General features: G+C 49.4%; 1 protein-coding gene across 2 annotated transcripts in view; it reads left to right on the top strand.

Annotated features, from left to right (window-relative positions):
• The window catches only part of Nkd2 (NKD inhibitor of WNT signaling pathway 2), a 26,865-nt gene extending 15,294 nt beyond the window's left edge, over positions 1–11,571 (top strand). For both annotated transcript variants that reach the window (XM_021208470.1, XM_021208472.2), the window contains 7 exons: positions 4,588–4,648; positions 5,878–6,005; positions 6,495–6,590; positions 7,255–7,399; positions 8,319–8,403; positions 8,855–8,982; positions 10,128–11,571. In XM_021208470.1, coding sequence (XP_021064129.1) covers positions 4,588–4,648; positions 5,878–6,005; positions 6,495–6,590; positions 7,255–7,399; positions 8,319–8,403; positions 8,855–8,982; positions 10,128–10,705 — 1,221 coding nt within the window. In that variant the 3' untranslated portion in view covers positions 10,706–11,571. The remainder of the gene's footprint in view (positions 1–4,587; positions 4,649–5,877; positions 6,006–6,494; positions 6,591–7,254; positions 7,400–8,318; positions 8,404–8,854; positions 8,983–10,127) is intronic.
• Positions 11,572–11,967: the final 396 nt, after the last annotated feature.

Below are 11,967 nucleotides of genomic sequence, written 5' to 3'. Positions count from 1 at the left end.
CTCCTCCTCCTCCTCCTCCTCCTCCTCCTCCTTCTCCTTCTCCTTCTTCTTTTTGTACTCTAAGTTACTATTTATAATCACTTTATAAACATTTAAAACACTTTCTTAAGACAATTGTTATAAAGTTCAGTCCTTAAGTAGTTTATTTAGGTACATCTTGTCTCCAATGTGACAGATTTGATAGACATGACAAAGAGAGGAAAGAATAACAAAATAAATCATCTGCCCTCAGCCTCCTTTTGTTTAGTGTTAGGCAAACAATGGGCGGGCAGACATAGGGCAACAGTAACATGTCTGTTTGGTGTATTTTGCCAAGGTGGGAAGCGGTCATTGAAGAGCTGGCTTCTTTTGAGCAGATGCTGTGCTCAGCATTATCCTCAAGACTGCAAAGTTAGCACGTAAATATGTGGAGCACCATGCACAGGAAGCCTCTTGGTGTGAGCTACCAGTAATTAACAGAGCATCTATGACAAAGAAGTCTTATTTAGGAAACTAAGACTCAGGGTTTGTCAGGAAACTTTCCCCCACTCACTACTGCCACCTAGTGGCGATTATGGGAAATGTTTGAGGACTGTGACCTGGGTTGTCCTGGGTTCTGTCACTTCCTCAACAACTTGTGGGGTGATAAAACAGGGCAGGAAGTGTGAAGAACTGTGGACCCCTCATTTTGAGTGTGAATAAGTGGGTATTTCTAGTATGTGGACTATCCATGTATGTAGCAGCAGGGCAATGAGCTCCTTAGGTCAGCACAAGTTAGTCCCAGACATACCTTAGATGCTTACCACCTTATTTGTGGGCTACATTCGCACGATGGCATGGGCCCCCACAATCATGACACTGGTCCCCAGAGAATAGGGGAGCACCCATCAGCGACTGGAACTCGATGTTGCAAAGGCAGCAAGCAACATGGGGTAGGGTGTTTGCTGCAGTGAGGGTGCCTATGGGTCAGCCACTGAGGACATATGCAGAATGCTAAGCTGGAGCCTCATCAAGCTGTTGACCTCGACAGGACATCTGGAGTGTCTAGCCACGAGAGTATGAAGAAGAGGGAAAGCTTGATCAGAGAGGAGTGACTTCTGAGGCCAGAGCAAGAAGGCTCTGGTAGAGGGTGTGGCTCCAGTTCTTTAAGAGGAGCTGAGGTGAATGCTGAGGTGGGACCCTCAGGAAAATCTGCTAGGGTCTGAGATCACCGGACTCTGTCACAGCAGGGCTGTGTAATGTCTGCCTTTGACAGCCTTGCCTAGGAGCCTAAGTCGCAGGGACTTGACTGCACTGGGGAGGGGCTGCAAGTCTGGCCAGTGGCTCTCTACAGGTTTTATATGATGTAATTAAAGTTCTTGGCTCATCTACTTAACTACAGCAGTGCAGATTAAAGGGCATTTCTATGTAAGCAGGACAGATTTGACTTAAATCACCAGGCAGAGGCCAGAATTACCCCCCACACACTTATTTTCTCCTTTGATCTGGGGCCTCTCCAGCCACTTCTGGGCTCGTGCCTAGAATCCTCCGTGTCCTGGGTTCTGGTGTGTGCTGACAGAATCTGCTACAGCGGCCCTGCCCACAGATGGTGTGGCTTTGGTCAATTATAGCATCCCTGGCCTATTATGTAGCCTTAGGAATGTCCCAGGAGACCAACCTAGAGTTTGTGCAGGATCTTCTTTCTTTATGTTGTTTTTCTTCTTTTCTTGCAGTGCTGGACATTGTACCTAAAGCAATGCATGCTGACATGCTCTGTTCCACTAAGTTCATTTGAACTGAATGTCCTTGGTTCCCCACCTAACAGTGCATTTAAAGTCTATAACCCATGCAAGGCTCCAAAACTCAAGATTTTTTTTTTTTAGATAAGAAATGGAAGGTGTCCACGAATGCTAGTGGTTCCAGCCTCACATACAGGATAAAGTATGGTAGTGGTGATAGGCAGTTTATAGCAACTCGGAGGCTGGCAACTCTAGGCTCTAGCCTTTGAGCTGAACCGCCATCTGTGGGTGCTGTACCCACCAGTTTCTTAGTAAGGTGAGACTTGCCTGTTTGTGAAGGATTCAAGCTCTCTGAGGGGAGAGATCAGGATGGGGAGCCCCGTGGGGGAAGGAATCTTAGGGAACTTCCCTGCTGTCGCCTGCATCACCTGTCAGGCCCAGCAGGGCCCCTGAAGGTAGGTGTGGGTGGCTCAGGAGAAGACACCTTGACAGTTGCCCCTTGCCCTTGCTCCTCTCTCTTGACATCAGCTTGAGTCTTTGCCTCTCTCCCTGGGACCACCAGCTTTGATTTCCCTGCAAACCTGTGTTTTATCAGCAGCAGCTTTCAACCCCTGGGCTTGTGATCAGACATAGGAGCTGTCAGCCACAGCACCTGAGGTACCTCCAGGATGAAGCTGAACCCCTGAGGTTCATGTCTTTGAACCTAGTTTCCATACTTCATAGGATCTGGAACTGAAGCTCTACGAGTTACTCTGACTTCAAAGAAAAAAAAAAAAGAGCCCCAAGGTTTTTAGAAATGACTAAATTTCATACCTTATGTTCAGCTGGGACAAACTGGTCCCTGTCTCTCTAAGCTCAGGCCTCCAGTCGCAGGACATGTCACTATGCATTGTAGACAAAAACGAGTTTCATAGAGCCAGGACAGATTCCTTGCACTTCATTAAAATCAGATCCTTTGAGCCTTCATTCAGTCTGTGGGTTACTTGATCAGTGAACCAATGAGGACCTTCTCCTCCTTTTTGAAAAAGTGTCTCATTATGTTAGTCCTGGCTATCCTGAAACTTGCTAAGTAGGCCAGGCTGGCCTCAAACTCACAGAGATCCCTTGCATCTCTGTCTCCCAAATGCTAGAATTAAAGACACATGCTACCATATGTAGCTAGAAAGGGGACTTTTTAGTAATTAGGAGGTTTTCTCATTAAGACAGTCTCTAGTGTAATCCCTTAAGTGACATCCTAAGATTAACAAGCTATGTATGCATCTTATTCATAATGGTTCCCATGAGTTAGGAGGTCCAGCGAGAGGAAGACTATGGGGGTTCTCAGATGTTGATATGAGCAGGGGTGTCCCCTACTTCCTAGCCCTAGTCATTCAGCTTGACCATTTGGTCTTCTTCATGAGGGGTCCTCAAATGCTGTGTTTCCTACAACTGCTGCACAGCTAAAACAAACATAAACAGACATACAAACACCTAGAGAGGAGCCCCTCTCTCTTCCCCATGTTGCACATTGAGTTAGTCCTAAGGAACCCTTAAGCCTATCCTGGCTTCTCCTTTCAGGAGATGAACATTGGGTTTGTCTTCCCCAAGCCTCACACAGAATACTGCCCAGAATACTGCTGTATTCTCTGTCCCACATACCTGAGCATTCCTGGTATTCCTTCCCACACACTGCAGAGCAGTCAGCCTGTCCCTCCAGGAGTGGGGGCTTCGTGGTTATTTTTCTTACTTGCTGCTAGACACAGAATGTTTCCCCCATCCTATCCCAAAGGCATCAGGTTTTTAAATAAGCTCTGTCCTTCCATGCTCTGGATTTGAATGAGACCTATGCCTGCCGGACACCATCCATGTTATCCACAGTGAGGAATGGGGTAGGGGCTAGTGACCACCCTGTAGTCACTGACAGGTGAGAACGTGCCAAACTGTACCTGGGATACTCAGTTTTTCAGATGAGATATAAAATTGAGGAGCCTTATCTTCCTCCTGCCCCGAGCTACAAACCAAAGGGATCATCTGGCCCATGTAATACCCAGGGACATTGCCAGCTAGCCAGATGAATGGATCTTAGCTCAACTTCCCATCTACTGGAGGGTTCTTGAAACTTTGAAGCCACCTGGAATCAAACAGAAATGCCAGGAAACTGGTGGGAAATGCTCCCTGGGGTCCCGAGTGCTGGGTTGGGGGGCTGCGAGGTCTCCTGTCCCGAAGGGCCCTTTGATTGCAGATGGCTTCCGTGGCACATTTTATATTTCCTTTCTCGTGGCCCTTGCCTCTGTGGATTATTTATGAGAACTATGTGAGCTTTTGTTCTGCAGAGTTTCTTGGCTTAAACATTGCCTGGATGTGTTTGAAGTCCTTCCCATTTTCCCATAACTTGTCTTGAGATCAGCTGTGGACTGAGGATGTCTCTTGGCAGCCATCCCTGCTCCTCAGCCCAGCCCTGAAGGAGGCAGTGGCCCCTTTGCTGCTCCAGTGAATGCCACCCTGGGTACCATGGGGGGACAGCTTTGGTGGAAAACTTTGCAAGCTAGGCCAGGAACAGAGTGACACATAAGGGTTCTTGAATTAGAGGCTTCTATACATGTGGGTTGGCAGTGTTGAGATGGAGCTCTGGGAGATCCCAAGTCTCTCTTGAAAGTGGGTTTTGCTCGCAGGCAATGAGGCCAAGTCCTAGAAATGACTCTAGCACATGGTATTTGTATATTCTGCTGTGTGAAGCTGGAAGGAGCTGGTGGTGTAGGTGGGCCCACAGATCAGCCTGAGAGGCCTCCTCTTAGAGGCCTGATGCTGGTCTCTATGGAGGTCTCAGGCTCATAGAGTGCCTATTTATTGTCTTCCTCCACTCTTCTAAGTCTAGAGTTCGTAGTTCTATGTCGCCGTATTCTCGTTGCAGGAGCTGCTCAATGGAGACCCTAAGGAGGGGTCTTTCTGGGAAGACAAGGGTTCCCTAGAAGGTGAGTCTAGCTCCAGAAAATGCTCCCCAAGACTTCACCCTGAGCCTAGGACTCACAGCACAGAACCCTCAACACTGGCATACAACTAGGATCAGTTGCTTCCTAGTCTCAAGAGAAGTTAGTTCTTTAGTAAGCAGGGACCTCTATCACCTGTGATTCCTTACCAAGCAGGCAGCTCGGATCTGTCCATGGGAGAAGCAAAATATTGAGCCACAGTGGTTTGTGTATGTAGTTCTGGGACTGAGCAGGGAGGTTGGGCTACATGGACTGGTGCTCTTGGATTCTGAACTAATGTCATAGCTGCTTGCTGCACCAGTTATGGAGTGATGGAGTAGTCCTAAACCTGTGACTTGAACCCTGCTTGAGTCACTATCATATATGTGTATCTTTGGTGGAGTTAGCCCCACACAGAGATATGATGAGTTCTCACCGGCTTCTAGTTAGTATGTGCACTAGCCTATAGATCCAACTTCAGACATCTGCTGAAGCCCAGAGGGACTCCTAGCACTGCCTGCTAGAGCTCAGGCACTGGGCATCCTCACAGCTCATACCTGGACAGACAACTGACCAACAGCCTGGGCGCCTGTCAAGACACAGCTTGAGACCCCAAGAATATGTGAGCCCCAGAAACAGGGCTTCTTATCCATCCACACTGGAAGTCAGGGGAGACAAGTCGGGCGTGGTGGCGCACGCCTTTAATCCCAGCACTCGGGAGGCAGAGACAGGTGGATTTCTGAGTTCGACACCAGCCTGATCTACAGAGTGAGCTCCAGGACAGCCAAGGCTATACAGAGAAACCCTGTCTTGAAAAAAAAAACAAAAAAAAAGACTGCTTAGCCAACAGATAGCCCACGTGTGACCTTGTCAGTGGGTTTTGGATTGAAGGCATTAGAAAATGAGGACAAAAGCTGGGGATACAGGGACTCACTTTCCTGGAGACTCAGGAGTGGAGATTACTCTGTTTTGATCTTGAAGGTCCTTCTCCCACCCCATCTGAACAAGGTCAGCCTAGAGGAGACAGATTGCTCACTGAAAGCCACTACAGACTGCGTAGTACAGCCAGGGTATACGTAGTTGAACTAACCCAAGTACAGCCTCTCTCTTTTCTCTACTTTCCTATTCTACAGGAGCAGGCTCTAGCTCATAGCTCATGTAGAACAGAATAGAGCAAGATAGTCATGCTACACACCTGGGACAGGCCCTTGCCTCACCTCCTCTTGTCCTTTTAGTTGTGCTGCCCCCTGAGAAGTCTGAGGGCCATGAAGGTCAGGGCCAGATCTTCAGCACAGATGATGGGGAGAAGGCAGCAAGCCGTGAGGGTCCACCAAGACTTAGCAAGAAGCACTTGAACATTGACGTAAGTCCCCTCCTATGTACATCTGCGTAAGTGTCTCCCTGGGCCCCAGCATGAATAGTGGTGGCCCTAAATGGGAACCATGGCCACCCCGGCTCTGTGGTTTTCTTAGCCTCTCTGAGGCCTTATCGCAGGACTAAAGTGTGATGTTCTGGTGTTTTGCATGGTATTGCTGTGAACTTGGCATTGCTGGGCAGACGTAATAGGTATCGAGCACAACTGGTCAGGGAACAACAGGGGGATCTCCTATCCCCGCAGAGGGGAGCAGTGGGAACACATGGTCCTAATTCCTCCAACTCGAAGTGATCCTGAGTATTTGCATGAGCAGAGACAGATGCCACAGGGGGGAAACCGAGTCATGAGGCATGGAATCAGCTCCTCACTAGGGGGGTTGAGGGATGCAAGCCAACTTCTCCTGAGCTACCTCTTCCTGGCTGACAACCACGCCAGCTGACTCTTCCTTGCCTCCCACCCCCTGCGTGCTACCTACAGGCACTGCAGTGTGACGTCTCAGTGGAAGAAGACAACCGCCAAGAATGGACATTCACGTTGTATGACTTTGACAACAGTGGGAAAGTCACCAGAGAGGTAATATGCCCACATCTGTCACTCCACCCATAGGATGGGGAGTCGGGGGTTAGACCTCTTGAGATCTGGAACCGGTCTGGATAGATAATGTCCGAATCCTTAGATGGAGAGAGAGTGAGCCCTGACTGGAGAGAGAGAAGAGACTGGAACTTTGCTGAGACAGAAGGGGGGGCAGGGCCTGTTTTAACATCCTGACCTAGCTCGTATCAGTGTCTCCTCACTCTGGAAGTCTGCACATGTCTCCTCACCAGTTCCAGCACGGTCTTTTTCTATAGCTCTGACTCCCTAGGCCAGGCCTGGGCTCCTCACAAGGCAGCCTGGGTCTGTGTAGTGCCCTTGCTCCATTGTCTAAAAGAGGCAGAGGAAGCATCTCCATTGGCCGTGACGGTGGTGCTGAAAAAGGTGCATCTAGGTAGAAAGCTTATCTGCTTGCTTATCTAATGTCTTAGAATATAAAAATCAGAGGTTAGGCTAACCCTGGCCTCAAGGACAGACAGTGGGGCTACCTTTAAGCCATGTACAACATCCTGGGTCTAATCTGGGTATAAGTCTGTCTCTGATGGGGAATAAATTGACCCAAGGTGCCTGCTGTGGACAGAGAGTGAATACATGCTTGGTAAGGAAAGGAAAAAATGTCCCTTGAAGTCTGTCATGTTGGTCACAGGACATGTCCAGCCTGATGCACACCATCTATGAGGTTGTCGACGCCTCTGTCAATCACTCCTCGGGCAGCAGCAAGACCCTCCGAGTGAAACTAACTGTCAGCCCTGAACCCTCCAGCAAGAAGGAATATCCTCTCACTGGCCAAGGTGAGGGGGTCTATGCCAGGAGCCTTCCCGTTCAAACAATGTCATCTCCATGAGCATATCCCCTAAACCAGGCCTGCAGGGGCAGCAGCACCCCTAAGACAGGCCTGCAGGGGTGGGCCATGCCCTCAACCACCTAACTTATGATTCACACCTGCTCTTCCCCACCGTTAATCTCCCCACCACTGGCCCCTGGATATCAACGTTGTTCATGTTCCCCAACCACTTCCAGTCAGAAGCTTCCACCATGTCCCAAGCAGAACCTGGTACCTGGCAGAGGACGAAACTGCTTAGTGCGTGGATGGATGAGCAAGGAAAGTAATTCATTAACAAAGGGCATGGTGGCGTAGGCCTCCAATCCCAGTGCTAGGGAAGCAACAGGGTTAAAAGTTCAAGGCCAGCCTTAACTTGTTTTTTAACTGTTCATAATCAGCATGGATTGTCTCCCCCCTGCACTTTATCCCATGCACTGATAAAATTTGACCTTTGCCTCTGTTACATGTGCTTTGCAAGTCCAATCATTTTTCTTTGTATCTAACTATTAATTTATTTTAAACCATTAACTCCACACATACTGTGCTTCTAAGACAGCCTAAACTACCAAGTCCCCGTATCCCTGTCGATGTATAAGAGACAATGTCTTGTATGATGATGTATGATGTGGAATAAACCCTCTGCCTTAACGCTGGGAGTAAAAGGTCAAGGACAAGGGCAGCACTGGTTATAGCATGTCTGTCTTAAACAAAACAATACAGCAAATGAGTGGATGGATGTCCAGATTTGTAAAATGAATAGGCGGAAGAAATGCATAAGTGGATAAGCAGCTGGGTCAGGGGTGAGTGAATGACTGAACTGCAAAGGATGAATGAAATGAATGAATGAATGAATGAATGAATGAATGAATGGGATGCCTTTCTTTCAGACCGGGAGCCCACTCGTGGCAGAACAGAGATCGAGCTCACAGATGACCCCCGAGTGGCTGACAGAAGGCTATCCGCCTACAGCAGGTGAGATGTGAGGCCAGTGGTTGGCTTCCTACTAGCCTTCTCCGTGTCCTGTGAGGCAGGGTGCTGAAACAGGTGGACACTGTGTGATATGAAGAGTGAAGGTACCTTGAGGGACTGAGCACTATGTCTACCCAAAAGAAGGGAGCAGGGGGCATTGTGGTCCCAGTTAGGTAAACAAAGAACACCCTAAATGTAGGGGTCACTCAAGCCCTGTGAGAAATGTGGTAGTAATCCTGGGTTCTAATAGGCTGCCATAATGAGCTATGGATCTTAATTCTCTGGACAACATACAACATTGCCCAACTGTGTCACTTCTGCCTTCTCTGGGTAGTGGACACTAGTCAACGTCCCTACCATCCTAGACCACCATCCACTTCTGCAAGCAGCCCTTTTACATGACTGAAAGTCTGGCCTTGAGCAAATTGTCAGGCCTATCTTCTGCTCCACACAGGAAGCCCAATGCTGATCCCCAGCCATGCTCTGTGCGAGTGCCCTACTGTGTGGATGAGAATACAGAGCGCAGAAACCACTACCTAGACCTTGCTGGCATCGAGAACTATACATCTAAGTTTGGTCCCGGTAGGTACTGGAGGACTCCCACCCTGTATCTACCCTCTGGGTATAGATGTCTCCCTGAAGGTGCAGGGGGCTCTGGATGTTGGGTCCCAGATGTCCCCACGCCACTTGGGTGCCCCATTGTCCTCTGCCTAGATGTGAACTCACAGCTTACCCTCCTGTCACTGGCAGGAGCCTGGAAAGCAAGGTGGTTCAACATCCAGGTGTATGTATGAGACATACTCTGGCTTAAGGAAGATATAAAATTACTAGATGTATGTTCAGGAGCCTTCCAGCAGGGGGAGCTGGCAGTTAGGGCAGAATTACCAGCTTGTGTAGAAGTGGACAGCCAGCATTGTAGATGCAATATTCCTTTCTGGTTTTGTGCCTCTTGTAGCCTTTAGAGATTCACAAACGGCAGCCTGGCTGGCACTCTGAAAGCTGGAGGTCGGGTCCCCTGCTATCACCCCATTCCCACTAGGCATCCCTCAGAGTCCATGCAGGCAATCTGTACATTGTGACAATATCTCTGGTCAGCTAGAAGTCCCTGGCTGAAGTTGACCCACACTTGGGAATGGCTGGCTCCATGTGCTTTGTACGAGAGCTTTGATCCTCTGATGCTGGGGAAGGGGGAGGAGGGGTGGCATCTGGAGAGGGACTCTAAAGGGTTTAGTGGGAAGTGTGACCTCAACTGGCCCCATGTACTAAGGCCACTGCACAGGGCTGACCTTAAGGGTTTAAGCATTTCATGAACTGCAACCAGGCTATTCTGGAAGTCGGCTTGATCTTGTCTCATTGGAGTGCTCCCTAATGTGACATAACTTTCTGTCACCCCTCCTTATATCCTAGAAGGGGTCTGACTATCCTAGTAGAGAATCTCCTTAATAGGACCCACAATAGGGACAAAAGGCCGGTTGAGCCAAGCAGCAAATTGCCAGAGTGGCCAAACCCCTTTAAGGAGTGACATTCAGGGTCTTTAATGAGGTGTCTGACATCCAGATGGAGTATAAAATTTGTGGGGGGCTGAGATTTTACTTCTCCCTGCCCAGCTTGGGGCATGTGGCCATCTGAGATGTGACCCAGCCAGAAAGCCAGCTCTATTGCAAACCCAGAGTACACATATGACATATCTCAAGCCTTACTCTGGACCACCTTTGTCTTGTCCCTAGGGTCACCACCTGAGCAGGTCAGGCAAGAACATCATGGCAGGGCCACACACATTCCAAGCAGGTCCCGATCACAGGAGTCGGATGCCCACGCTATACACCACCGCAGGTCTCAAGTCCTGGCTGAGCATGTCATACCAGCTAATGAGCCTGCCACCCGGGCCCTGGCTGCACAGCCCCGGCTCAAGGGGCAGGAGAAGCAGTTCCTCAGGTCTCCTAAGGGTCCGGGTAAACCTCTTGGGGCACCAGGCAGCAGCAAGCCAGGGAAAGCTCTCAGCTATTGCCTGCAGGCTGTGCCACTGCCCCAGGGTGCTCAGGACGGCCACCACCTTCCTCAGCCCCCACCACAGCCTCCGCCGCAGCCCTATGGTCACAAGCGGTATCGGCAGAAAGCCAGAGAAGGCCACTCACCACTCAAGGGGCATGGCCAGCCTACCATGGTGGAGCATGAAGTGGTTCGGGACCTGCCTCCCATGCTGGGGCCTGAGGGCTACGTGGTGCCTGTGATCCAGAGGCATGAACACCACCATCACCATGAGCACCACCACCATCACCACCACCACCACTTCCACCCATCCTAGCACCCAAACAAGCGCTCTGTCCAAATGCCCTTGGGGACACGGCAGGTGCTGGCATGTGCCCAGTAGAGAGTACAGCATCCCCTGGCTCAAACACCAGCTGCAGATGTCAAAGGGGCACCAGGGAGATGGCACCAGGCTGGATATTCATGGACAAAGCTACCTTTCTCCATGCCATTTGGATACCAGTCCATTTGATGCAGCTGATGATTACCAGTAACACGTGCTCTGGTGTAATCCAGAAAGCCCATACGTGAGGGTACAAAAGCATCTGTTCCTGCTTTTGCTGCAGTGTGGCCATGGGATGTTTGAAGACATTCTTTGTATCCTCATGGTTCTTTGACCTTCGGGTACCTGAATGGAAAAGGCAATGCTTTCTGTGAAGTTTATATGTTGTAAAGTCAGTGGACTGGGCGTGGAAAGTGGTTCTTCTTCAGTGTACCATGTTAAACAGAGCAGAACAAAGAGGCCAGAGTATCAGCAAATGTGGAGGGGGCACGGTTGAGCAGAGGAGCGGGGTGATGTTCAGTGGGCAGCATGAAGCTTGGTTTCAAGCTTCCAGCATCCTAGGTAGACATGGATAAGACCCAGACAGGTTGAGATGAGATGGATCAAGTACTATGCTGGAAGTCCCCATCCAGGCTATGCATAGCCAAGTGATATTTAGGTATCCCTCCATAAAGGCTGCAAAGGTGTGGGGACCTCAACAAGTCATGATCTTCGTGGTTCCACTAGCAGGACACAGCAAGAGGAACTTTTTAACCTCTTGTGAGTTTGTGAAGGTGGCATTATGCCTTCTTGGCATAATAAAAAATTGTGCATTCTGTAACATGGCATACATACCCTTGTATTAAAACACTTTTCTGAGAGCGGTGGTTAGTGAACTGACACGTCGTAGCTGCAGGTGAGGATGACAGGTACTTGTGGAGGGTGAATGCTGTAGAACCATCTTGGCTTATGCTGCTTGACGGCTCCATAGTAATGCTTCTTAATAAGGGAGTTCTAGACTAAGAAAAACCAGAACTCTAAACCCAGAGTTCAGCTCATGTTAACAAGGAACACCAAGCCCCATATGGGCTCTGTGGGCTACAGCTTATGCAGACTGTTGAGAAGCAACATAACCTTGTGCTTATCTCCTTTCCCCAAAACCCTGTGCCGATTCTAAGGAATTCCCGAAGATCTGAATGTGATGTCTCTGACCTGGGGATCATCAGCCCTCTGTAGGCTGTTCACTGTTCTGTGGTCACTTCACAGCTAGACATGCT

This window comes from Mus pahari, chromosome 11, assembly GCF_900095145.1.
Source record: "Mus pahari chromosome 11, PAHARI_EIJ_v1.1, whole genome shotgun sequence".
In the NCBI taxonomy this organism is placed as follows: Eukaryota; Metazoa; Chordata; class Mammalia; order Rodentia; family Muridae; genus Mus; species Mus pahari.
Note: the sequence above shows the minus strand (reverse complement) of the source record. Positions and strands in the feature narration are given on the sequence as shown.